The sequence below is a fragment of the Anas acuta genome, chromosome 25, assembly GCF_963932015.1.
Source record: "Anas acuta chromosome 25, bAnaAcu1.1, whole genome shotgun sequence".
In the NCBI taxonomy this organism is placed as follows: Eukaryota; Metazoa; Chordata; class Aves; order Anseriformes; family Anatidae; genus Anas; species Anas acuta.
Window position 1 is genome coordinate 4,629,684 of NC_089003.1, and position 24,361 is coordinate 4,654,044.

Sequence of the window (24,361 nt, forward strand, 5' to 3'; positions counted from 1 at the left end):
TGTTGTGGGTCTTTTTGACTAATAATCAAGTTGCTGTAGAAACTGTATCACTCCATCAAACCATCATACGTTATTTCCTGTTGGTCCCTTCCTAGTATTAATGAGTGGGAAAAAAAGAAACATGTTCTCATCTCTTCTGATACCTATATTTTTCTTCCTCATGCTCCTATCAACCTGCTTCTTCATTGATTTTTCCTTAGGCATATGTCTCTCTGCTGTGATCCAAAATATCATGCTGAGTTCTCTTTAAAGTGATCTGAAAGACAAAATGTCCTTCAAATCCCCTAAATCTAAGATTCATGTCCCCTTCTGTATCTCTTTAATGAGTCAAGGAGCCCCTCCACTTCCCTGTGCAAGCCCTAGAAAAGACAAATTCGGTCAACAGTAAATCTAGGTTATGAACAATGCATTTCTAATCTCACTGGTCATTAGAACTGGATTTCAGCAATCTCTATTACAAATTCAGATGAAAAAGCAAGCACAAACCACAGCATTTTGGTGTAATAAAATTTTATTTTGATAATCGCTACAGTGATATAAAATGCAGATGTCATACACTTTGCAGAAAAGATAAAAATTAAATAAAGAAATGTAAATAAAAATGTTACTACAGTTGAACATCATCTGGTTGAAGTGCACCCCTTCGGATCCAATGCAGCTCTTCTCATCTATACTAGAAAATTATGGTTATTAAAGATATCTTAAAATATATATATATAAATGACATCCACTGTGCCTCTCAGAAGTAAAATATCAGTTCTACAGAATAATGCAACATTGCTGTAAAAAGGTATTTTTAAAAGTTCATATATCGATAGTGAGGTTTCAATTTTTTTTTTCAGAACTATCAAAGTATGTTGGATGCTTCCATGCAAAGGATAGAAAAGTGGAAGGATCAATTTCTACTTAGCTGACAGATGAGGAAAAATACTTTCCTCTGCTCACAGAAAACAAGAAATAGCAAAAGCAATTACAACTCTAAAAATTACATAAACTATCCAGGCAGGAGTCCACACTCTGAAATGTCTTAAGGAGATGGTGCTGTGCTGTGTTCTAGATGGTTGTTGTCAACAGATTTAACATCATCTCTTCAAATTGTACTGCTGGTAGCTGCTCTCTCCTGCTGTTTCTCAGCTTTCTTCTGCCTTGATACCTCTTTGCCTGACAAAGAAGAGTATGTTTTAAATTATTTTTAATGCATATAGGTGCCATTATATTTAATGAAATGTGCCGTTGTGTGATTACTGTTAGATCAAGATAGGTAGATTTACAAAGCTTAATCTGGATAGTCTTTTGTGAGACTTTTGGTTATATTAATTTAAAAATTCTCCCTCCTCCTCTTTCCTGCTACCTCTTCACATGACTGTGTTTTGGAAGCCTGGCTTTTGATTCCTTATTCATCTTGATTTTTCTCTAGCCCTCATGTTCTGCCAGATGAAACAGTCATTAAGATATTTCTTAAGCATTTCTGATAAAACCTGAGATGTTCTGTCAAAGCAAGCTTGCTGCAAAGTAAATCTGGGGACCAGCAACCTAGAACTGAGCTATGGATTCATGAAAAGGCTGTGTTTTTTTGGTTGGTTGGTTTTGTTGTTGTTGTTTGCTTGTTTGTTTGTTGTTTGCTTGTTTCCATAAACCTACAGCATTTATTAATGGAAACAGGAGTAGATGAACAGATGTCACTCCTTGTGGGGTTTGAGAAGTACACAAAGACAAGTAGTCATTACTGGCACGTACTTCCAATTTTTCTGCAGATGAAACAATGTATTTCCTTACCTCAGAAAAGAAACAACTTGATGCTCATGAGTGTATTGAAGGCAATACTTTTTGCCAGCAGGACTCTTAAACCCAACACAGCCATGGACAGCATGTTTGTTTTCTCTGTTTTGATATCTCCTTAGTGAGAGAGAAAAGATAGGAGAGATCATGATCTAGAGTGGGATGTCATGACATTGGTGGAAAGTGAAAAAAAAAACACAGACAATAGTGTCAAGGAGAGAAATGGCTGTAAAAGAAAAGATGACAGAGAAACATGGCAACAACAAAGGCGGAGAGTATCTGTCAATATTGGATTTTCATAGAATCATAGAATGGTTTGTATTGGAAGGGACCTTAAAGATCATAAAACCCCAACCCACGTGCTAGATCAGGTTGGCCAAGGCCACATCCAGCCTGGTCTTGAACACCTACAGGGATGGGGCATCCACAACTTCTCTTGGCAACTTTTTCCAGTGCCTCACTACTCTTACAGTGAAGAACTTCCACCTAATGTCTAAAACTAAGAGGATAGATTTAGATGAGACCATTCCCCCCTGTCCTATCATTATCTATATAATAAAGACCCCTTTAAATACTGAAAGGTCACAATAAGGTCACCCCAGAGCCTTCTCTTCTGCAGACTAAACATCCTCATCTCTCTTAGCCTTTCTTCGTAGGAGAGGTGCTCCAGCCCTCTGATCATATTTGTGGCCCTCCTCTGGACTTGCTCTACAAGTCTACATCTTCCTTAATGCTGGGGGCCCCAGAACTGGATACGTACTCCAGGTACTCATGAGGGCAAAGTAGAGGGTGGCAATCACCTCCCTCGACCTGCTGGCCACTCCTCTTGTGATACAGCCCAGGATGCAGTTAGCCTTCTGGGCTGCAAGCGCGCACTGCTGGCTCATGTTGAACCTTTCATCCACCAGAACCCTTAAGTCTCTCTCCTCAGGGCTGCTCTCAGTGACTTCTTCTCCCAGTCTGTACTCCTGTCTGGGATTGCACTGGCCCAGGTGCAGCACCTTGCACTTGGACTTGTTAAACCTCATTAGGTTATCATGGGCCCACTTCTCAAGCTTGTCCAAGTCCCTTTGGATGGAATCTCTTCCTTCTGTTGTATGAACCATTCCACAAAGCTTGGTGTCATCTGCAAACTTGCTGAGGATGCACTCAATACTATCATCTATGTCATTGATGAAGATGTTAAATAGCACAAGTCCCAAGACACACTCATGAGGAACACCGCTCATCACTGGCCTCCACCTGGACATAGAGCCATTGACCACTGTTTTTTTCCCTCCTGATACTTTGTAACTATAACAAAAATTGTCTTTTACTAAAATAGTTACCCAGAGGTTATGTTTAATTAATACAATGGTTATGTTTAATTAATAGGTTATGTTTAATTAATACAATGAATACATGGTATTCTGATTTCTCTGTCCCTGAGAAAATACATTTCCATGCTTTTATCCCCAACATAGTAACATAACTTTATAATCCCTTTAGTTAACTAACCTTCTGAAGAGATGTCTGTGGTGTTGCAAACACTTGCTGTTATTGGTTCTTCCACCACCTTTTCTATAGCATGATAAAGAAAAGACAGCATAAACAAAATCTGACTTGTAAGAAGGATTAAAGACAGTGTTCATATTACTTTTCCCACAGAATCAGGTGAGTGATACAGTCTGAGGCTAAGCAGGCAGGTCACTAATATTTATTTGAGGAAAACAAATCTCAGTACAGTTGGACAAAATAAGTTTTTGACTTGCTTTGTTTTTACTTTTTTTGAACGAGCTGCATAATGGGAAAAGCAATGCAAAAATGTAAAAAGTTATTTAACAAAAAAAAAAAATTTTTACTTTTTGTTGGTTTTAGAAAAGCTATTCTAAACTGTGTTCTAGAAAGTTTCCGCTATATGTTGAAGTATTTAATCATAAGTTAATATAAATTTAAAAATTAAAAAAAAAAGTGTCTTTTTTTTTTTCAAAAAAAAAAAAAAGAAATAGCAAGTCTTGGAAGACACTGCCTCCAGAAATAAGTTGCAGTTGTACCACAAATTTGTACCTGATGACGTTGCATTGGCTGCAAAATTTTTGTTCTTGAACTTGGCCGTGCAGGATACCTCTGAGTTTTCTGCCACATTCACCACTTTAATAGTATTGTATGTCCCCTCTGATGTCACAATGGGTGTAGACTGTTCGTATATGACTTCAGCTGTTGACATGTCCAAGATGATATTCTTTGGATAGAAATTCCTTGCCAAACAAGCTGCTTTCCCAGTACTGCCACCTTCTTCAAGTGCCTTGGATTTTATCAGAACAACTTCTGGGTCAGATTCTTTCTGATTGCCTGTTTAAAAAAAAAAAAAAAAAAAAAAAAAAAAAAGTGTTGTTTGGGCATGATTTGATTTTATTGAAATCTTGCCTGAGAGCTAAGCTACCTGCAATTCATGTGCACTCCTCCATTGACTAATTCCTGGAATTAACAATGACTGACTAACTGTCTTTATTGTCTTTCTGCTTATTCCAAAAGAACAGATAAAATACAGAAAGAATATATACGGGTAGGTTTTCCATAGAAGCTTTAATTCCGTGGGATCCTAAGCTTCCTTTTGCTAGAACTCATGCCTGCATGCGAATTCTTCAGTTTGTAAGGCACCAGAAAATGAGAAGAGAACTTTGAAGGATGCAGGTCCAATAGACAAATTATTCTGCTTAATCAACAAATTAGTTACTAAAAATAACACATCTATCAAGGACAGTCCTGTATACCCCTGAGACATAAGGGAGTAACTCTTTTTCCTTTACTCATTCTCACCTCCCCAAAGTCTTCTGATGTGTCTAAAAGGTCTAACCATAACAAGAGTGGTAAGGCAAAGAGAGAAGTCAGTTTGTTACGTCACCATCGTGCAAGGTTACTCCAATGAGGAGCATTACTTGCAGAAATGAAGTGCTGTTGCTGGAGTGGAGAACAAGATTGATCTTTTCATTAACAAATGCTCAGATACAGGAAGGTTATGTGCCTCTAAGGTGGCAAATTAGGAGACAAGTAATCAGAAGTCTCTGAATTTCCAAGAATTTGTGATAAGGTCAAGCAATTTAAATTGTGAAAGAGATTTTCCCCACTAGACATTGTACAGGTGTAAATCATTCCAATCCAGTCTAGAGACACTGGAAAGATATTATGACTGGTACTTGGTTCAAGAAAACCTTCTGTACATGTTTCAGAAAGTGTGACCTTTCTCATCTGTGCACTGTGCTATATTGTTAGTCCCACAGCTTCAGGAACAGTTAGAAGTATAATGCAAAATTAGCATAATAAAATGGTTTGAGCAGAACATCTTGATGCCTATAAACTTGATGCCTATGGACAAATCTTCTTAAAATCTTACTTACAATAGTGTACTAACCTTCAGTGGTAGCTCTTTAGGATTAAGATATTAGCAAACATCAAGATACAAAATACATGTATATGCCCTAGAAGTGGAGTTTTGAAAGAACCTAAAAGGTGCTGACAAATGTTCACATGATTTGACATCCTAGCCCTCTCCTGTACCTTTCAGAATTGCTCTGAAACTTTCAAAAGCTTTTTTTTTTTTTTTTTTTCTTTTTAGCTTTGAAATATTTTAGCAGCTAAATTCTTAATTCTGAGCAACAAAATATGAAAGCCAAAGACTTAACAACTGCAAAAACATGATTTTCAATGACACAGCAGCAGCCTTCTCTGGGAAATTCTTATAAGACATAAAAGTAAGGAAGTTAGATTGCTTGAACTTGAAGTGGAAGTTTTTTTCAGGAAAGAGATTGTCTCTCAAAATTATTTGGTGCCAATTATCATAATGATTTTTAAACTATATTTGCCTTCAGGTTATACACAGAGCAACTAGGGTTACTCCACAAACTAATGTCAGGACAAGATTGGCAATATGGACTTGGCTTGGCAGTGCTAGGTTAAAGGTTAGACTATATGATCTTAAGAGATCTTTTCCAGATGAAATCACAGAATCACAGAATGGTTGAAAGGGACCTCCAGAGATCATCTGGTTCAACCCCCTGCCAAGCAGGGTCAACTAGGGCACGTTGCACAGGGTTGCATCCAAGCAGGTTTTGAATATCTCCAAGGAAGGAGACTCCACAACCTCTCTGGGCAACCTGTTCCAGCGCTCTGTCACCCTTACAGTAATGTTCTCTCATATTCATCTAGAACTTCATGTGTTTCAGTTTGTGCCCATTGCCTCTTGTCTTGTGACTGGGCACCACTGAAAAGAGTCTGACCCCATCCCCTAGGTACCCTCCTTTCAGATATTTGTATACATTGATCAGCCCCCTCCCAGTCTTCTCTTCTCCATGATTCTATGATTTTATGATTCTAACATGAATTATAATAAAAACATGAAACTGAAGGGATTCATCTACTATGCCTCCTTGAAAAAAAAGAGCTCAGCTTATCCAAGGCTATCAGGCATTAATATATATATACATATTTAGAATAGAGTAAGTCCAATTTGACAAGTGCATCCTGATGGCTGTCTTTGCTAAAGAGAGGTCTATTAGGCTTTGTATTTTGCATGGCAACTGTGTTGTATTCTGCTTTCCTCAAGTCTAACATTTTGGCTCTTCACATTTTGTTCTTCACAAGGTATCTTTGCAAGTTCTTGAGCAGGTACTCCGATTTTACTGTCTTTCTCTACTATTCATGTCCCAGTACTGAAGAACTGAGGTGCAAGCCATGCATTATTCTACCTTAACTTCATGAGTTGGTTCTACCAATGAAAATAGGCATAACTCCATCCTTGTCAACATCTAGAGAAAACAGATTCCAAAGAGGACTGAAATCTTCATTTAATTCCTTTTACCTATTCAGTTTAACACAATCTCCGAACCATTGAGGAAGATCAAATTAGTACAGAAACATTGCCTAAGACTCCTTTTAATGTTTTTGCATAACATTATCCTTTTGCCCCTAGTTCTGCCTTTCTAACTCTGACAGAATAGAAATTCTTAGGAACTTAAACGTCAACCTCCACAGGAGTTTTAGTTCCCTTCAAACTGTCCAAGCATGGCTGTAAAACCTAATAATGACTATGCAAAGCTTATTGAAGTGCATAAGTGAGTAGATACTAGGTCCCAAACAAATTCAGCATGGAATTGCTCTTGTGGAGTTAAAATTCTTTGGGAACTTCTATGAATAAGGATGTTTTTACACTTAAACTGTCTAATTGCATATCAAAGGAGCATGTAAAGAATACTAACACATGGGATAAATACTGCTTTAATTTTAGGAGGAAGAAGAAGAGTAACAATGTTAAAATCCAAACAAGAACAACTCAGAAAAGGCTCATGAGTAAAGAATACCTACTTGGCTCCACGGTCAGTTGAGTCCCCTTCCCGAAGATAAGAGGAGCAGTAACACACAATTACAATGGGTAAATCAAAAAAGGCTCCTTTTGTTATTCATCCCACATGCATTTCCCTTCCAGGTGTTGTGAAATGTTTTTGCCAGCTACTGTTAGCTCTGTGCTTCCCCCTCATACCTTCTCTCCCTTATCAGAGATCTTTAAAGGCTTTTCATGCTTTCTGATCTCCAATATTTCTAAACGACCACCAGTATGCCAGGAAACTGCTCCTCTGGCATAACTGACTGGGTCATATCCTCAGCAAGAACAAACGTTCACTGTGCAATGATCATTAATAAAGAAGAATTATTTTAATATCAAACTCCAGCAGTCTCAACTGAGTCCCATTATTTTGCTTTAGCTGAAAATACATCCATGAATTCCTACTTTACTTGGTCTGAGGAGAGATTTTTATATTACAGTCTGGAAGAGCCTTTTTATTAGTACAAAAAGTCATAGTTCTTTTTTTTTTCTTTAATCTTACAATGTTAAGATAATGTTAGAGGCCTTAGTTTTCTTAGTTAAAGTTTTATCTAGAATAAACAAAACCAAAACCAAAACCCTTATCTGACCTTAACTGAATGCTCAAGAGAACAATTTTTGTCCTTTTTTCTAGAAAACAAGGGCAATTACACAGCACTTGCTGATAATGGGAGGTCACAGGAATTTGGCTAAACTTTTTTAAAAAGACACGTATATAACCTTTACATCAGAGACAAGATTGTCATATTAGCATTTCTGTGTATGTCTGAAAAAAGACTATCATTGTTCAGACTTCTACCTGCCAGTCTGTGCTTTGCTGGTTGTTTTTTTTTCCTGCCAAATACTCTGTGGAATGTTTTACCTCTTTTGTTGACAAATGCAAAGTTAAATACATGTAGGCTGATGATAGAATAATGAAATCTGAAAGTGTCTTCTGGTTCTACATTTACAGCTGAGGATTTTTTGTTTGGAAAGAACAGACCTTTCTTCAGAGTAATACATTTGCATGGCATTATTCCTTTGCAATTGAGGTGGGATCTAATTGTTCCTAAACAGGCATTTATTCCATAGCAAGATATCCTCCTGACCTGGATAGATATTAGACAGCACCTAAGAGAGCCTCATGACCTCCTTCGAGAAAGAGAGCTAGACTCTTTAGGGATACAAAATGACACAGGACATTTTTGCAGAATTTTAAAGCCACGCCGACCTCTGAAAGCATCGTAACAAGTTTTAAGGTATGCACCTGGATGTTTAGGATAACAGAGATCAAATTCCCCTGGTGCCCTAGCATTCACATTGCCGCAGAGAAGCCTGGGGTGACATCTATCTTTATTGTACATGATAAAACTCCAAATAAAGTTAAAGTCAGGAAGAACTATGGCTTGTTATGATCCCTATCTTCCTCCCTCCGCCCCCCTACATGCATTTGCAAAGCCTGAATAGCCAAATCTTATTCATTCCATGTGGTCTTGGATGTGAGGCAGCTCTGAAAATTTACCCAAGGTTATTTAACCTCCTTTCTTCTCTGTTAATGGAATTACTTACCTGGTAGCACTGTGAATGTGGTGACTATGGGGAAAAAAAAAAAAAAACTTTTCATACTAGAGAGCTAGGGACTTTTCTCGAACTCTTGTCTCCACTGTCAGTTATTTACTGTTATGCATACCTGCTCAAAATGAAGCAGTGAAAATCCACTGAAGCACTAATGAGGATAAGATACTTATCCTCAGAATGCAATCCAGACTGGGAATTATGACATGTTAAACTTAAGTAATTAATGCACACCAGGTGTTTGGGAATCATGGATTGATGGTGATATACAGAGGTAACCTAGTTGTTCCTGTGAAGCCTTCCTAAGCAGATACAAGATGAGAACTCAGTTTGAAAGCCTGGCAAGAGAGACTATACTCCAGGATTATTACAGCAGAAAATTCTTACAGTGAACGCAAACCACTGGATCCCTTTAACACAATTTTTAGATTTAAAATAATGGTACTTACTTGGTTCGACTGTGAGAGTGGTTCCACTTCCAAAGACAAGCTTATCTGTTATCACACTGTTAATACCTAGTCCAATAAATAACTCTTTCCTTGCTGTATCTATAAGTTGGTTTAAAAAAGGAGAATAAAAGCCATATACTTATCCTAATGATCCATGTATAAAATTCCATGAGGGTGTTTTAATCAATGCTTTCTTCTGAACCTGGAAGGGAGCAAACAATAATTGAGTAGTTCAATGACTTCAAATAGCTTGATCAAGTACAGAAATCCCAAGTTCTCCTTTTCTTCCATGTTTTGGCAACTCTGTGAGATTTATTTTTCCAGGATAAATGAAAATATGAAAAGAACATTGGATTTGTCTCCTGACATATTTCAGGCATTTATGTAATTTTCTTTCAAAAACACATAGCCATTTTTCCATCTTTCAGTTTTTGTACAGGGCCCTATATTGTTTATATCATTGTGGTACTCCAACCCCAAAACACTGTGATATATTTCATTACAAAAACTGCCTCTTTTGTCTACGCAGAATTTTGGATTATACTGGCAGTCACATGACTTCTTGAGTGGTTTCTGTACTAACATACCACATGAAGAAATATGGTATGGCTTTCAAGAAAGAGTCTAGAATAAGATAAAGAAGGTAAAATTTAAAGTGGCAACTTTGGGATTACATAACTCTTCTGAAAAGTCTCGTGGAGTTAAGCTTGTGAGAAAGCAGGGGAAAAAGATAAACATGGTATCTTTAGTACTATTTCAAAGCATTTTGGAAAATTCTTCTAGGTTGCAGAACGGTGTCTACTTTTACATCTTGAATTTGATTTCATTGCTCAGCAGGGTGACAAATGTGCTTGATATTGTCACTTAGAGGTGGTGTCTGGGGGTCATTTGGTGCCTTAGGAAGTCTTAATCCTTTTTTTTAGGTAAGATGAGAAAGTAGAGAAAATTATTGTTCTTTGTTAGGTAGAGATACTGTACCCATAGAAGTGGCTGTCAAAGAGTAAGTTGTTTATAGCAGCTTGATCAAAGTCTTCAGGAGGATCAAGCCATGCACCATTAGCACTATCTAGACCTAGAAAATTGTACAGAGTATAAGCAGAGGAACATACACTATGTGTGAATGTACCTGTCTGTTCTGGGCTGATTTAAAATCATGTGGCTCTTTGGCTCATTTAGGAATCAGAGGTGTGGTGATTAAATGCCTTTTCACTATTGTCCAAGATGTTACAGTAAAAAAAAAAAAAGTCCCTTCTACAGCCGTCTTGTAATGCAAAAATACAAGTTTAATAAACATGAGATAACAGACAAAGTAATACTTAACCAACATAGTAACCCCTTGGTACACACAAAGATCTGTGTGCATGTTCTTTCATCACAGAAAAAGATATAAGAGCAGTGTTTGAAATACAAAGCTTTCTTACTGTGAGGTAAACTGAGGATTTAACAACATGTAATGATGGAGACTGCAACTCACCATCTTCCATGATGCTTCCAAGGGCTTAAAGAAATGCAACTTATTTATATTTCCTCTGACAGAAATGGAGGTGGCATCTTACATACGGGAAGCTTGTAGAATGATCCTTGAAACACCCTCCATTGTGGAAAGATGCTGACATTGCAGCTGTTAAGACCAAAGAAAGATGCCGTGATCTTCTAACCTGTAGAATATGTGTTGTTGATGAAGATCTGTGTCACCAAAAGAGGAGTTTTGTGAGGAGGCCAAATGAGATGAAAACAGGAACCCTGTAGTTTGAAGAGCCCAACTCCCAGTTTCTAACAGAGGAGAAGCAGGTTGTCTGTGTCCATCATTTTGGGAAAAGGAGACTCCTGTGATGATGAAGGCTGGGAATTGTGATTTCTGTCACTAGGAGGAATGCTCTTGCTCCACCTGAAGATTTGCAACTACAGAATAGATTGAGTACTCTCACAGTAAACAAGAAGGTAGAACTCTGTGAAATGAGGTGTATGTGCTCATAGGCCATGGATCACACAGGAGCAGCAGAAAAAGTGGTGAGTGTTAGTAGTGGGAGGCTCCCCGCTCCAGAGGATGTAAGCCCCCATCTGACAAACTGACCTGTCATCTAGCGAGGTTTACTACTTTTAAGGCCTCAAATCTGGGACACTGTCAAAACTTATAAGACATATAGACTATTAACCCCTGCTGATCTTTCATGTGAGTACTAATGAAACTGCCAGGAGTCCTGGAAAGTAGCCAGCATGACTACATGGCTTGAAAGGTGATGGTCAAGGACACAGGGGTTTCTATTTCATCCTATTGGTGAGGAGGAAGGAAGTGAGAAGGAGGAATGGGTGGATCCTGCTGGCTGAGAGTTGGTGGCAGCAGGGACTTTGTTTCTATGACCATCAGACCCATTGGACTGAGGACTATGTGAAAGAGATGGGATCCACCTGACTAAATGGGCCAAAAGTTTCTTTGCCAATAAGCTGAGTAAAAGCTGTACAATAGCTGGCTTCTTTGCCAATAAGCTGGTGCAAAATAAAGTCTTCATGTGTGACTGAGTTCCCCTCTGAAGTGCCTGGGCAATAATAAATGAAAACCCAGGAAAAGAAAAACAAGATAAATTTAATCCCAGCTTGTAGTTGCAGGGCTATGATCTCACTGAGATCATGGAGACATGGTAGGATACTTCATATGACTCAAGAATTGAAATGCATCTGAATGTTACCTGAAAAGCATAGTTCTGCTTTGGGACACCCAGTGAGAGAGCTGATAGCATATGGGTCAGGATTAGAGAGCAGATCAGCATGATGGGTGGCTATGACAGTTCATCTGATCTGGAAGAAGTAGATGAAGACTTCTGCAGACAACTGGAAGAAGCTTCACGTTCACATGGTCCTCATGGGGGACTTGAACCATACCAAATATCAGCTGGAAGGAAAGCACAGCAGGACACAAACATTGCAGCACTTTTCTAGAGCTTACTGTTGAAAATATTATGTCACAGGTGATAGAGCTGGACCTCATCCTTGCAAACAAGGAAGAATTGGTGGTAGATGTGAAGGTCAGTGGCAGGCTTGGCTGCAGTGATCATGCAGAGTTTGAGCTCAGAGAGAAGGGAGAAATGCAAAAAGCAGAATCACAGTCCTAGACTTCAGAAGAGCAGAATTTGCCACCCTTGGGGATCTGCTTAGAAGAATCCCATGGGTTATGGTCCTGGACAGAGGAGGGGTCCAGGAAAGTTGCTTGATTTTCAGAGATCACCCACTTCAGGTTCAAGAATGGTTCATGCAAGCAGGAAATCAAGCAAAGGTAGCAGGAGGCCAAAATGTTGAACAAGGAACTCCTGAACAAACTCAGAAATAGAAAGGAAATCTGCAAGAGATAGGAGCAGATTCAAGTGATCTACAAAGGATAGAAGACACCCTGCCTGATCATGCAGGATTAGGGTTGGGAAAACCAAAGCCCATCTGGAGCTGATTTTGGTAAGCCACATGGAGAGTAACAAAAATGTTTCTATAGGTACATCATCAACCAAAGAAGGACTAGAGAAAATGTGGGCACACTGCTGACTGGAGCACGGGAAATGGAGACAAAAGCAAGTGAAAAGGTTGAAGCATTCTGAGGCACTTGGTGCCTTCTATGTCTGTCTTTACAGGTGAGTCCAATCTTCAGGATTCCCAAGTAAATATATTGGAGACACATGTGTTTCAAAGTCCTTGCTCTGATGTCTGGTAGCTGGAAGATTGTTAGTGGGAAGTATCCTTTGTAGTCTCCTGCTTTTGTACTATTCTTCATGCCTCTGCTTCTGTATGTTTTTGGATACAGAGCTAAAAATATCTCTATTTTCACTAAAAAAAGAGTCAACAAATCTTACCTGCTATGTGATCTAAGAAAAAGAAGAGAACACAATGCTGAGATTAAATAGAAACACCTAAAATACAGTAGTTCTATACCTACCTGATCACCTTGAGCTGACAGGTAGATGTCCAAAATCACATCATATGCAAGATATAAGATCTGGTGTGAATGTCAGGGTTTTCTATAGAAACTAGGCTTGTATAAGAATGTCTCCTCACTCTTTGAATCATGCTGGGAATCAAATTTGTGTTTGTGAATACAGTTGTCTGAAGAAAAAGAGACTATGCAGGGCACCATGTTTCTGCATTTGAGAGAAGTCAGTGAATAAGCCAGTTTGTGTGCAGCAGTTCAGTCTGTTTCAGTCACTGTGGTACGTAGTCAACACAGTGTTAGACGGTTCTACAAAAACATCTGTTGTTTTGTTGTTGGATTTTTTTTTTTTTTAGAGTCAGGTGTTCTCCTTTTTCGTGTCCTTTGAATAGATAGATTTTATTTTCCTCTTTCTCTCTACCATTAGACTTTTGAATAATCTAAAACTGTTGCAGAGAGATTGTTATATTCTAAAAGCAATGCTGTAAGCATTTTTTTTTTGGCAGAATAATATTAATCTCTGATTATAATATTGCCCGTACTTCTCATAAATGATGTCATTCCTTTTGAGTTGTTAGAGCTTGACAGACCTTATTTCTGGTTCATCTTTTAACAAATATAATGAGCTTTGGGGTAAAACATTTTAAAGAATATCTGGGGACCTGTTGCACCAGTCCTACTAATCACAGAATCATGGAATCATTAAGGTTGGAAAAGACCTTCAGGATCACCTGGTCCAACCATCACCCTACTACCAATGTCACCCACTGAACTATGTCCCTAAGCACCATGTCCAACACTTCCTTGAACACCCCCAGGGACGCCGATGCCACCACTTCCCTGGGCAAGCCATTCCAATGCCTGACTGCTCTTTTCAATTTAGTTTCATTCTACATTTCCCAAGTCTTATTTGGCCTTAAAGCATTTATGTTTCTAAAGCCTATTGTCATGTCAAATAAAAAATAAGTCCATATTTACATTTTTTTCAAAAGTTAGTTTGTTTTCACTGATTTTTTTTAATGGATTCTGTTTTCCTGGATATGCTAAAGTTGTTTGTTTACTGAAGCATTTGATTCATAATATTTCTTGTTTGAGTGCCATTTATGTAAATGTTTCTGGAGGTGTGTTTTTTTTGTTGTTGTTGTTGTTTTTTCATGATTATATGCATCATTTTTTCTCACTTTCTCTGATATGGTGAAATAGATTTCTTGGCTACTGAACTGTCTATACTTTGGACATTTTAACTACTTTTATGTGACTTTAGCTGAGTTTGAGAGTCTGTAATATCTAGTCATGGATGATTAGAGTTGTCTTTAAAAATTAAAATTAAAATAAATAAAATAAAATAAAATAAAATAAAATAAAATAAAATAAAATAAAATAAAATAAAATAAAATAAAATAAAATATCTGATTTTGATTATTTGGCTTAATGGCTATCTGCAACTGTGAAGCAGTTTCTGAATCAATTCCATTTCTAAGACACAAAAGGAAAGAGCAGTATTTCAACCTGTCCAAAAATCTGCCTGGTTCCATGCTGTATTACTCAATTTGTTTATTAGCATTATTGTTATTGCTAAAGACAAAAGTGTATTTCTCATTTTTAATCACTATTTTTAATACCAGTGCTGCTATGTTTTCTGTTGTCAAGATGTGTATGTTCATTGACACTTTCCTTTACTGTGCCAAATTGGTTTCTCCTTCGTGCCTCAACCTTCCCCAGGAAATGGCTGAGTTGACAGATGTGATACTTTCAGTCTCTTGAACTGTTTGCGGGAAGAGAAATTCTAAAGATCTCCAGTGACAGGCCTGGTTAGCTACAGGTGTCCGTCCCACCCCCGTCACTTGCTGCCAAATCATATCAGGGAAGCATTCTTGCCACTGAAATCTGAGACATAGTACAACAGCCCTTTCCCATGCCAGGCCTTTGTGTAGCCACAGAAACACACCTGTCTTTTACAGCCTCCTGCAAGCCATGCACTGAGGTTTGTTTGGTTTAAAAGCTGAGTTGTGCCTTTTTTTTTTTCTTTCTTCATCCTGGTGCATGCCCTCCAAAAAGTTGCAGGAGGCATTCCAATACTGATAGTGAGGTGCTATAGAGAATGTTTAGACCATTTGTCTTCTACAAAGTGATACTGAAGACCTCTCCTTCAGTTCTGTGTCAGAAGAAGTAAGAAAGGGAGTGCCTCTTCCTCCAGAAGAGTGTCCTAAGCAGATGAAGATATATTTTGTACAGGGAATAGTTGAGTTCTTTAAGCTCTTGCCAAAAGGTCTAACAAGCATTTTTAGAGAAAAAAACAATCCTGGCCCTTTAAGCACAATAATTCTTAGCCACTAAACATTTGTATTTTAACCCAATTTCCCTTTTTGGGGAACAGCTTACTCTGAGATTAGCTCCCAGAACATCTACTTGATTTCGTCACACATATATAAAAGTCTGTGTCCATGGCTGTCATTGGAAGGAGAGGTGATTCTGGGGTGTAGCTGTCAAGAAGCTGACTTCTTTCTTAAAGGATACATTAGACATTATGTTCTTTTATGGACATAATCATTCCATATATTCAAACCATCTTCCAAGGCAGAAATTCTACTGGTTATTTGTTTCCTGAGTGTAGGTGATCTTACGAAAATTGTTATTTAAAAAGATCAAACAGTAAGTCACAACTTTCATTTGGGAATGAACAGATAAAAACAGTGATTTAAAGTTGGATCTTTAATACTTGCTTGGGAAAGTCCCCATGCTGCAGACAGCTACAAGAAAGGAAGGTGGTAACAGAAGAAATAAAAAAGCATCTTCTCTGTATTTATCAGTTCTAGAGAGACAATTGATACTGGCCTGACAAGAACTCTACCGTGTTAAATAACTCTTAGGTTAATCCATGACAATGATTCTTCCACAGAGCCAAATGTGGTAACCAGAGTAGAGACTGGGGATAAATGACCCCATATGCCTCACCACAATCAGCTCCTGATAGGCTTTGGCTTTCCCAACCCTAATCCTGCATGATCATACAGGGTGTCTAAATGCCTCCCAGATCACCTGCCTCTGCTTCGACCTCTTGCACATTTTCTTTCAGTTTCTGAGTTTGTTCAGGAGCTCCTTCCTCATGATTTTAACCTCCTTTGCTTGACTTCCTGTTTTGTCATGATGAAGTAGGAGGTCCAGCTCCTCTATCATTCTGTCACGATATTTTCATCAGTAAGCTCTAGAAAAGTGCTTGGATTGCTTTTGCCCTACTGTGCTTTCCTTCCAGCAGATATTTCACATGGTTCAAGTCCCCTATGAAGACCAGGGCCAGTGAACGTGAGGCTTCTTCCAGTTGTCTGCAGAAAGCTTCATCTACCTCTTCTGGATCAGATGATCTGTCATAGCCACCCATCATATCAGTCATGCTGATCTGCTCTCTAAGCCTGACCCATATGCTATCAGCTCTCTCATTGCGTGTCCCAAAGCAGAATTCCATGCATTTCACATAGTCTGTCATGGAAAGAGCAATTGCCTTTCCTCACCTTCCCAGTCTCTCTTTCCTAATGAGGAGTCATAGAATAGTTTGGATTGGAAGGGACCTTACAGATCACCTACTGCCAACCTCCCTGCCATGGGCAGACACCTTCCACTACATGAGGTTGTCCAAAACCCCATCCAACCTGGTCTTGAACAATTCCAGAGAGTGGGAATCCACAACTTCTCTGGGCAACCTGTTCTAGTGCTTTATCATCTCATAGTAAAAGATTTTGTCCTAAAGATTAATTTAAATCTACTCACTTTTAGAGTAAAGCTATTCCCCCTTGTCCTATCATTGCACTTCCTGAGTCCTTCTCCCTCTTTCCCATAGGCCCCCTGTAAGTACCGGAAGACCACTAAAAGGTCTCCCCAGAGCCTTCTCTTCTCCAGGCTGAACAACCCCAATTCTCTGTCTTTATTCATATGAGAGGTGCTTCAACCATCTCATCATCTTCATGGCTCTCCTCTGTAACAGGTCTATGTCTTTCTTATGCTGGGGGTCCTAGAGCTGAACACTGTACTCCAGGCAGGGTCTCACAACAGCAGAAGGGAAAAAATACCTCCCTTGACCTGCTAGCTGCACTTCTTTTGATGCATCCCCTTCTTTTGATCCATCCCCTACAGTATTTCTGCAAGCTGTCCCACCAAATCTCCATGATCCAGTACCTTTGCAGCTAGGCTGTGGAGGAAAAACTGGGCCATGATAAATAGGAGGCCCAGGCAAAGTGTGTTAACCTGCAGTACACCATACAGCCTCTGAACTTCCCAGTATATATTGGATCATAACTTGTCATAAATTGGATCATAAATTTGTTCCACTCTGATGCAGTTCTGCTCCAGTATGAGTCTTGCACCACAGTAATATGCTGCCTCATCCCTTTGTTTTGCTCTCTGAATCTGTGGTGTGAATCTGTTCCAGGATTCCACTGCTCCCTTAAAGTGACTGGAAACCTTCTCCAGACTCCTCCTTGTAAATCTAGTCCAGAGAACATTGCCTTAACAACACGACTCCAGCTTAGCAGGAGCCCAGAACTCCCCTTAGGACCTTTTCAGCTACATTACAGGACACCTAAGTGGACCAAACCCTGGCACAGTGTCATGGTTTTGACTGGTACCACCTTTAGGGGAACACTGCCAACTCCACAGAGTGTCTGAATCTATCCCCCTGCAACCCCATCTTTTCCCAGGTACTACAGCCTGGCTCCCTGGGGAAGGCTAGGACAGGGCTGGAAAAGGGAGTTGCATAGGTCAGAGGAGCCCGTTGGAGACTTGAGGGTGGGCATTGAAGCAGTAGGATGCAGGATTAGGGTGGTGTAGGGTGCCCTGAGCAGCTCAGGACTGTCCCCGCATGGCAGGACATGCCAGGTCCTCTATAGCCCCTTAAACCTATGGATTACGGGATTGTTGTTCTGGTCCAGGGCACCCTCCATACCCTCTTTGCTGGGGTCCCCAGCAAAAATTCCTGCTAGCCTCAGTGTGCACATGTGAACAGGTATGTACCTGGAGCCACAACTAAAAACAAAGGGAAGAGACTACTCAGGTCCAAGGGAAAATAACCTCTTCAGCTCAGCTCCTGGTGCTGCACCACTCTGGGACTCCCCAAACAACATGAGTTTTCAAGAACCAATTCAGATCTGGTTTTCCAGCAGGTCTCACCTCCTGGAGCACTTCCAGGGAAAGGTCATTCCTGGAGGAGCCTGCAGACCTGGTGACTCCAGTCTGGAAGGATGAAGCAAAGTGTTGGAGTCCTACAAAAAATATTGCAGCACTATATGCTGCAGGTCTCTGTCAGGAATCTGCCAGATCCAGCTCCAAGTGTAGTTATGGGAACACCAGAGATGGGACAGCTAAGTGTGAGAGACTCTGTGACCTTCCCTACTATGGGCCCAAAGGCCTCTGCACCTGGAAAAGGGCAACCACAGCCCCAGATGAGAAGGATGAACAAGCAGTGAGAGCTCAAGCAATTGCTTCGTCCACTCTCTCATTTTCTCAGGCTTCTACTTGTGATCTATGGAATCCAGGGGCTGTAAAGACATATTCTCAGTAGCTCTTGCTCCCATTATATTCTCAGATCTGTGAGAGAAGCCCATGAAAAACAACAACCAACCCAGAATGTGGCCATAAGATGAAGCACTCAGACGTGTGCACAGACTTTCATGTTATCAGGGAAAGAACCAATTGGAAATAATGTAAATAATGTAAATTTACTTTTATTGCAATACTGCTTTGTTAAGCCTACAAGACACTGATGTGAAAACTGTCTCATTTTGGATGAAAGGCAAATTTTGTCTTTCCTGAACTGTCTTCCACGAGAAACTACAGACATCTCCTTTCTTATGGTGAGCTCCCAAAGGACCCTTTGTACTCTCCCCTTTTCCCCTGTTCAACCCTCAGAGAGAAGGGGAAACCCTCAGAGAAAAGGGGAGAGTACAAAGCCTGTAGGCTGGACTGAAGCAAACCAAGCCATACCTAAAACCAGACCAGGGTTTATCTGTAGGACAACTACATGACACCCATCCTATCAGGAAACAATGGAAACAGGGAAACTTGTTTCCAAAGGTGATGTTTCAGGAACGTGAGGAAGAGACACAGGAAGACAGCAATCAGAAGTGTTTGAGCTCCTCTGGTGACAGAAACAAGTAGAACATGTCTCTCTAAGTCAAATAATTAAAAACTGTATGTTGTAAAAAAAAAATGGCTCTCTAGGAGCTGCCCCAAACACCTGTGCAACTCGATTAAGCTCCAGTGCCAAGGGCCAGAGCCCTGCAAGCAGGATTCAGTTAAAGCTCAGCTAGATTTCCTGTCCCTGTGTGAACAGCACAGAAATAGCGGGCTGAGTCCTGGAGGTGCAGGTTATTCAGGGTCAGAGCTGTCTTGGACTTGGAATTATCTCGAGAGGCTGTGGCTCGGCCTTTCACTGCTGAGCCATATCTAATATATGAGGAATATGGGTTAATATAGGACAGCCACTGAAGACTCCCACCAAGTGCCTGACGGTACCACAGAACACTGTAAATTGCAAAGTTGAAGTCAGATCCCCAGCAGGAGAGGTGCACGGATTCCCCTGGCACTCGAAGACGTCCACCAGACTCCACCAGCATCAATTCAGCACACACACCTGCAGGAGAGCACAAGGAGTGAGGCAGTGCGTACCGACGGAGGAAGCATGTTCTCCAGAAGCCCCGGCAACCCCATCACATCACAGCCTGAGCCGCCAACCCCCTTTTCCCCACAAAGCCCCTGGTGAGGCCCGCAGCCCCGACTGCGCTCCACGGGGCTCAGATGGGGCTGCTCCCAATGCAACCCCACCCCGGCCTGCATCCCTCTCCCGCACACACCGGACCCTCCACAACGACGACGGAGAGCGCCGGACCCCAGTGCGCCTGGTGGGGCGGCACCAGGAGACGCTCCACATCGGTCACGGCAACCCGCTGGCCTAGCCCCGACACGTTTCAGTCCCAGCCCCAACCCCGCCCAGGGCCCGCTGCCCTCGCCTCCCGCCGAATCATTACTGCTACAAAAGACCTGTAAGATCATCAAGTCCAACCATCGAGCTCACCAACCAAATCCTGATACGGATAGAATAAAAAGAACATGCACTTAGTGTCCATCCTGCTTCCCACTGCCCTGCAGACTCCTTGGTGGATGAGGAGGTGAGCATAGGGCAGAGAGCGGGGTGGGAAGGAGTCAGAGGCTCCTCCAGCACCTACAGCAGCCAGAGGCTGCAATATATGTAGCCTCTGTGGCAGTAATATATGTAGGAAAGGTGAGGGGCCCTGGCAGCAGGTTTGTGTTAAAGCTCAGCTGGATTTCCTGTCCCTGTGCCAACTGCACAAAAGTACTGGGCTGAGTCCTGGGGTACCAGGGAGCTCAGGGACAGAGAAGACTTGGACTGGGAATTGTCCCGGGAGACACTGGCTCGGCCCTTCACTGCTTTGCCATATTCTACAGTGCTACCACCAGAGCTAATGGCGGACAGCCACTCGAGACTTCCACCGCGTGCCTGACGGTACCACCAGACAGGATAACTTCCAAAGGTGAATCCAGATCCCTGGCAGGAGAGATGCACGGAGTCTCCATGTGCTCGCAGACCTCCACCAGACTCCACCACACTCAACTGAGTCCAAACGCCTGCAGAAGGAGAGCACAGGGAGTGGGGCAGTGTGTGTCCATGGACAGGAAGGATGCTTTCTAGAAGCTCCTGCGACTACAGCACAGCACAGCCTGAGTGACCAACCCCGTTGCTCCCTAGAAAGCCCGTGTCCAGGGGCACTGCCCTGACTGCCCTCCTCGGGACTCAGACGGGGATGTTCCAAAGCCTCCCCGACCGCGACAGCCTCCCTCTCCCGCACACACCGGACACGGCCCCGGCCCGCTGCCCTCCCCGCCCGCCGCTCACCTGCCGGCCCCAAGGCCAAGGCCAAGGCCAGCAGCCGCGGCCCCAGCCCGCCCGCCATCGGGCCCTGCCGCGCCCGGCGGGAGGCGGACAGCAGCAGAGCGGGGCCAAGCTCGGGCCGCTCCTGCCCGCACCACAAGTCGGGCCCTCGCCGGGGCAGCGCCCACCGCTCCGCCCGCCCACGCCCGGCCAACACCGCCCCCCGCGGGGCCGCGGCCCCTTCGGCGGAGGAGGAGGCGGCCGCGGGGCGGGGCGCGGGGCAGCTCGGCGGGCAGCGGAGGAGCGCGGCGCCCCGGCAGCCGGAGGCAGGCAGGGAGCCTCCTGGCCCTGCCCTTGACTTGAACAAAACTGACTCCACAATCAGTAAGACTGTAACGTAGGTGTGTTTCTTCAGCACTGGGCAGCACGGGGGGTAGTCCCGTCAGAAACGTGCTCAGCTGACACCGCAACTTGCCTTGCTTATATGCAGAAAGAATTACATATGCATGAAGTTTCACAATACGCCCTTATGTATTCATAACCTGTCCCCACTTCGTATTGAAATTAATTCCACGGAGTCATTTCCATAAACTCCTCCCATCTGCGCTTGTGTAGTGTAATCTGGTGGTGGTTGTCAGGGGTCGTGGCAATGAAGACTGATGACTCTTCCTCCTCACCGCTAGTTGACCTCTTGTCTTTGCACAGACTCAGTTGCTCCTTGGCTCTTGTCCATCCGCAGCACCAGTTTCTACCAGTTTCCTAAAATAGGCTCACACTCTTATTAAGAGACTGACCTTCGTAAGGGGCACAAGGCTTCTTGCTTTAGTTAATTTGCACAATGTACCATAGTTAGCAAAGACACTAAGTAGCATCCTAGTTTAATGTCGTCAGTGCTCTATTGCTACTTGATAAGATTCTCCTAACTCCCTCTCTCAGCCTCACCGTCAGTTGGCCGGTAGACCAACAACCAACACATCAGAAGAGATGCCCCTGAGGCTAACTAGAAAAAAAGTCACAATTCAACCTGGTGTGTCTCAAACATTTTGAGCACATTCCGGGAGAATTTGATATTGGAGGGTTGACTCATGCATATGTCCTATTTGGATTAAGGCCTTAACAAAACAATAAATTGAAAATATCTCTCTGGAAGCTGTACCAAACTAAAACCAAAAAAACACAACAACACAACAACTACAAAAGAAACCAACAAACAAAAAATCCTTTCTTTCTCTCTTTCTTTCTTGTAAGGACTGCTCTGCAACAATTACAACATCAGTGTGTTATCAACATTATTTTCATCCTAAGTACAGAACACAGCACCCTACCAGACACTTGGAGGAAAATTAACTCTATCCTAGACAAAACCAGCATTCTGGCTCACTTGTAATGACAGATTTCTTGAGTAGTCCCACTACCTGAAAGAATCCCTGGACACCCCTCTACTGGTGCATCATGTTCTGGCAGCACAGGCCAAAGCTGCAATCTGTCCCAGCCCACATCCTGGCTGGCCCCTTTGCTGGGGGATGCGAGTGAGCATGGAGAGGGTGAGAAGCCCCAGTAGGAGGTTCATGTCAGGGAACACTTCAGCTTTCTATCCCCATAGAGGCAGAACAAAAGCAGCAAGTGCAGTCCCGGGCATGCAGGGCATGCAGGACAATACATTTCAACACCTAGAAACTCTCCCAGGAGATGGTGGGCTGCACACCCACACATGGCAGCCTTCCATAAGGTGTAGGAAAAGGAATTTTTGCTCTAGACAGAGACCAAGAGGAATGTGGACCTGTGTGCCTGCTGCTATCATGAGATGCTATAGTCATTCACAATCAGCCTGCATCCCCAGCTGGTGACATGCACGGAAATCACATAACCGTAGAATCATTAACGCTGTAAGATCATCAAGTCCAACCATCAGGCTCACCTACCAAATCCTGATATGGGTAGAATAAAAATAACATGCACTTAGTGTCCATCTTGCTTCCCACTGCCCTGCAGACTCCTTGGTGGATGAGGAGGTGAGCATACGGCAGAGAGCGTGGTGGGAAGGAGTCAGAGGCTCCTCCAGCACCTACAGCAGCCAGAGGCTGCAATAAATGAAGCCACTGTGGCAGCAATACATGTAGGAAAGGTGAGGGGCCCTGGCAGCAGGTTTGTGTTAAAGCTCAGCTGGATTTCCTGTCCCTGTGCGAACTGCACAGAAGTACTGGGCTGAGTCCTGGGGTACCAGGGAGCTCAGGGACAGAGAAGACTTGGACTGGGAATTGTCCCGGGAGACACTGGCTCGGCCCTTCACTGCTTTGCCATATTCTACAGTGCTACCATAAGTGTTAATGAAGGACAACCACTCAAGACTTCCACCGGGTGCCTGACGGTACCAATAGACATAATAATCGTCAAAACGGAGTCCGGATCCCTGGCAGGAGAGATGCACGGAGTCTCCAGGTGCTTGCAGACCTCCACCAGACACCACCAGACTCTGAGCCGAAACGCCTGCAGAAGGAGAGCACAGGGAGTGGGGCAGTGTGTGCCCAAGGACAGGAAGGATGCTTTCTAGAAGCTCCTGCGACTACAGCACAGCACAGCCTGAGTGACCAACCCCGTTGCTCCCCACAAAGCCCCTGGCCAGGGGCACTGCCCCGACTGCTCTCCTCGGGACTCAGCCGGGGCTGCTCCCAAAGCCTCCCCGATCCCGACCGCCTCCCTCTCCCGCACACACCGGACCCGACCCCGGCGCCGGCCCCGCTGCCCTCCCCGCCCACCGCTCACCTGCCGGCCCCAAGGCCAAGGCCAAGGCCAGCAGCCGCGGCCCCAGCCCGCCCGCCATCGGGCCCTGCCGCGCCCGGCGGGAGGCGGACAGCAGCAGAGCGGGGCCAAGCTCGGGCCGCTCCTGCCCGCACCACAAGTCGGGCCCTCGCCGGGGCAGCGCCCACCGCTCCGCCCGCCCACGACCGGCCCACACCGCCCCCCGCGGGGCCGCGGCCCCTCTTGTCCTATCGCTCGTTATCAGCGACAACAGGCCGGCCCACAGCTCCCCACAACTTCCTTTCAGGGAGCGGGAGAGAGGCCTCCACTAAGCAGACCGAGCCTCATCTTCTCCGGACTGAAAGGAGAAGCCTTCTCCACTCCACATAGGCATGTCCGCTGGTACGTCTTTCATAGCAGTATCTCCCCAGGCACTGCATCGTGGGGTATCTGTGGCCTGATGGATCCTGTATTTTTGGTCTAACTCCAGCACAACCGATTGATGCTCAGGGGTGACCTGCTTCTGCATCACCTCTGTGCTGACAGCTCAGTCACATCACAGTATTGAAGACAGCTAAACGTTGTTCTTCGATTTTGGAACCACTGGGGGCTTGGGACTCTTTGTAATGTCAGTCCACTTTACAGGTTCTTTCACAAAGCAGAAGGCATTGCTATTTTTTAAATAAGGTCAG

General features: G+C 43.1%; 1 protein-coding gene across 3 annotated transcripts in view; it reads right to left on the bottom strand.

The window, feature by feature from the left end:
• Positions 1-493: 493 nt before the first annotated feature.
• LOC137844684 (Ig heavy chain Mem5-like) overlaps positions 494-24,361 on the bottom strand; it is a 57,523-nt gene continuing 33,655 nt past the window's right edge. The window contains exons 1-7 of one of the 3 annotated variants that reach the window (XM_068661224.1): positions 20,955-21,103; positions 20,390-20,686; positions 9,142-9,207; positions 3,826-4,110; positions 3,277-3,339; positions 1,777-1,893; positions 494-1,161 (exon numbers count right to left, since the gene is read on the bottom strand). In XM_068661224.1, the coding sequence (XP_068517325.1) occupies positions 1,778-1,893; positions 3,277-3,339; positions 3,826-4,110; positions 9,142-9,207; positions 20,390-20,686; positions 20,955-21,012 (885 nt within the window). In that variant the 5' untranslated portion in view covers positions 21,013-21,103 and the 3' untranslated portion in view covers positions 494-1,161; position 1,777. Of the gene's footprint in view, positions 1,162-1,776; positions 1,897-3,276; positions 3,340-3,825; positions 4,111-9,141; positions 9,208-20,389; positions 20,687-20,954; positions 21,104-24,361 lie in introns of those variants that run through there. The other 2 variants (XM_068661222.1, XM_068661223.1) reach the window with 2 other exon arrangements.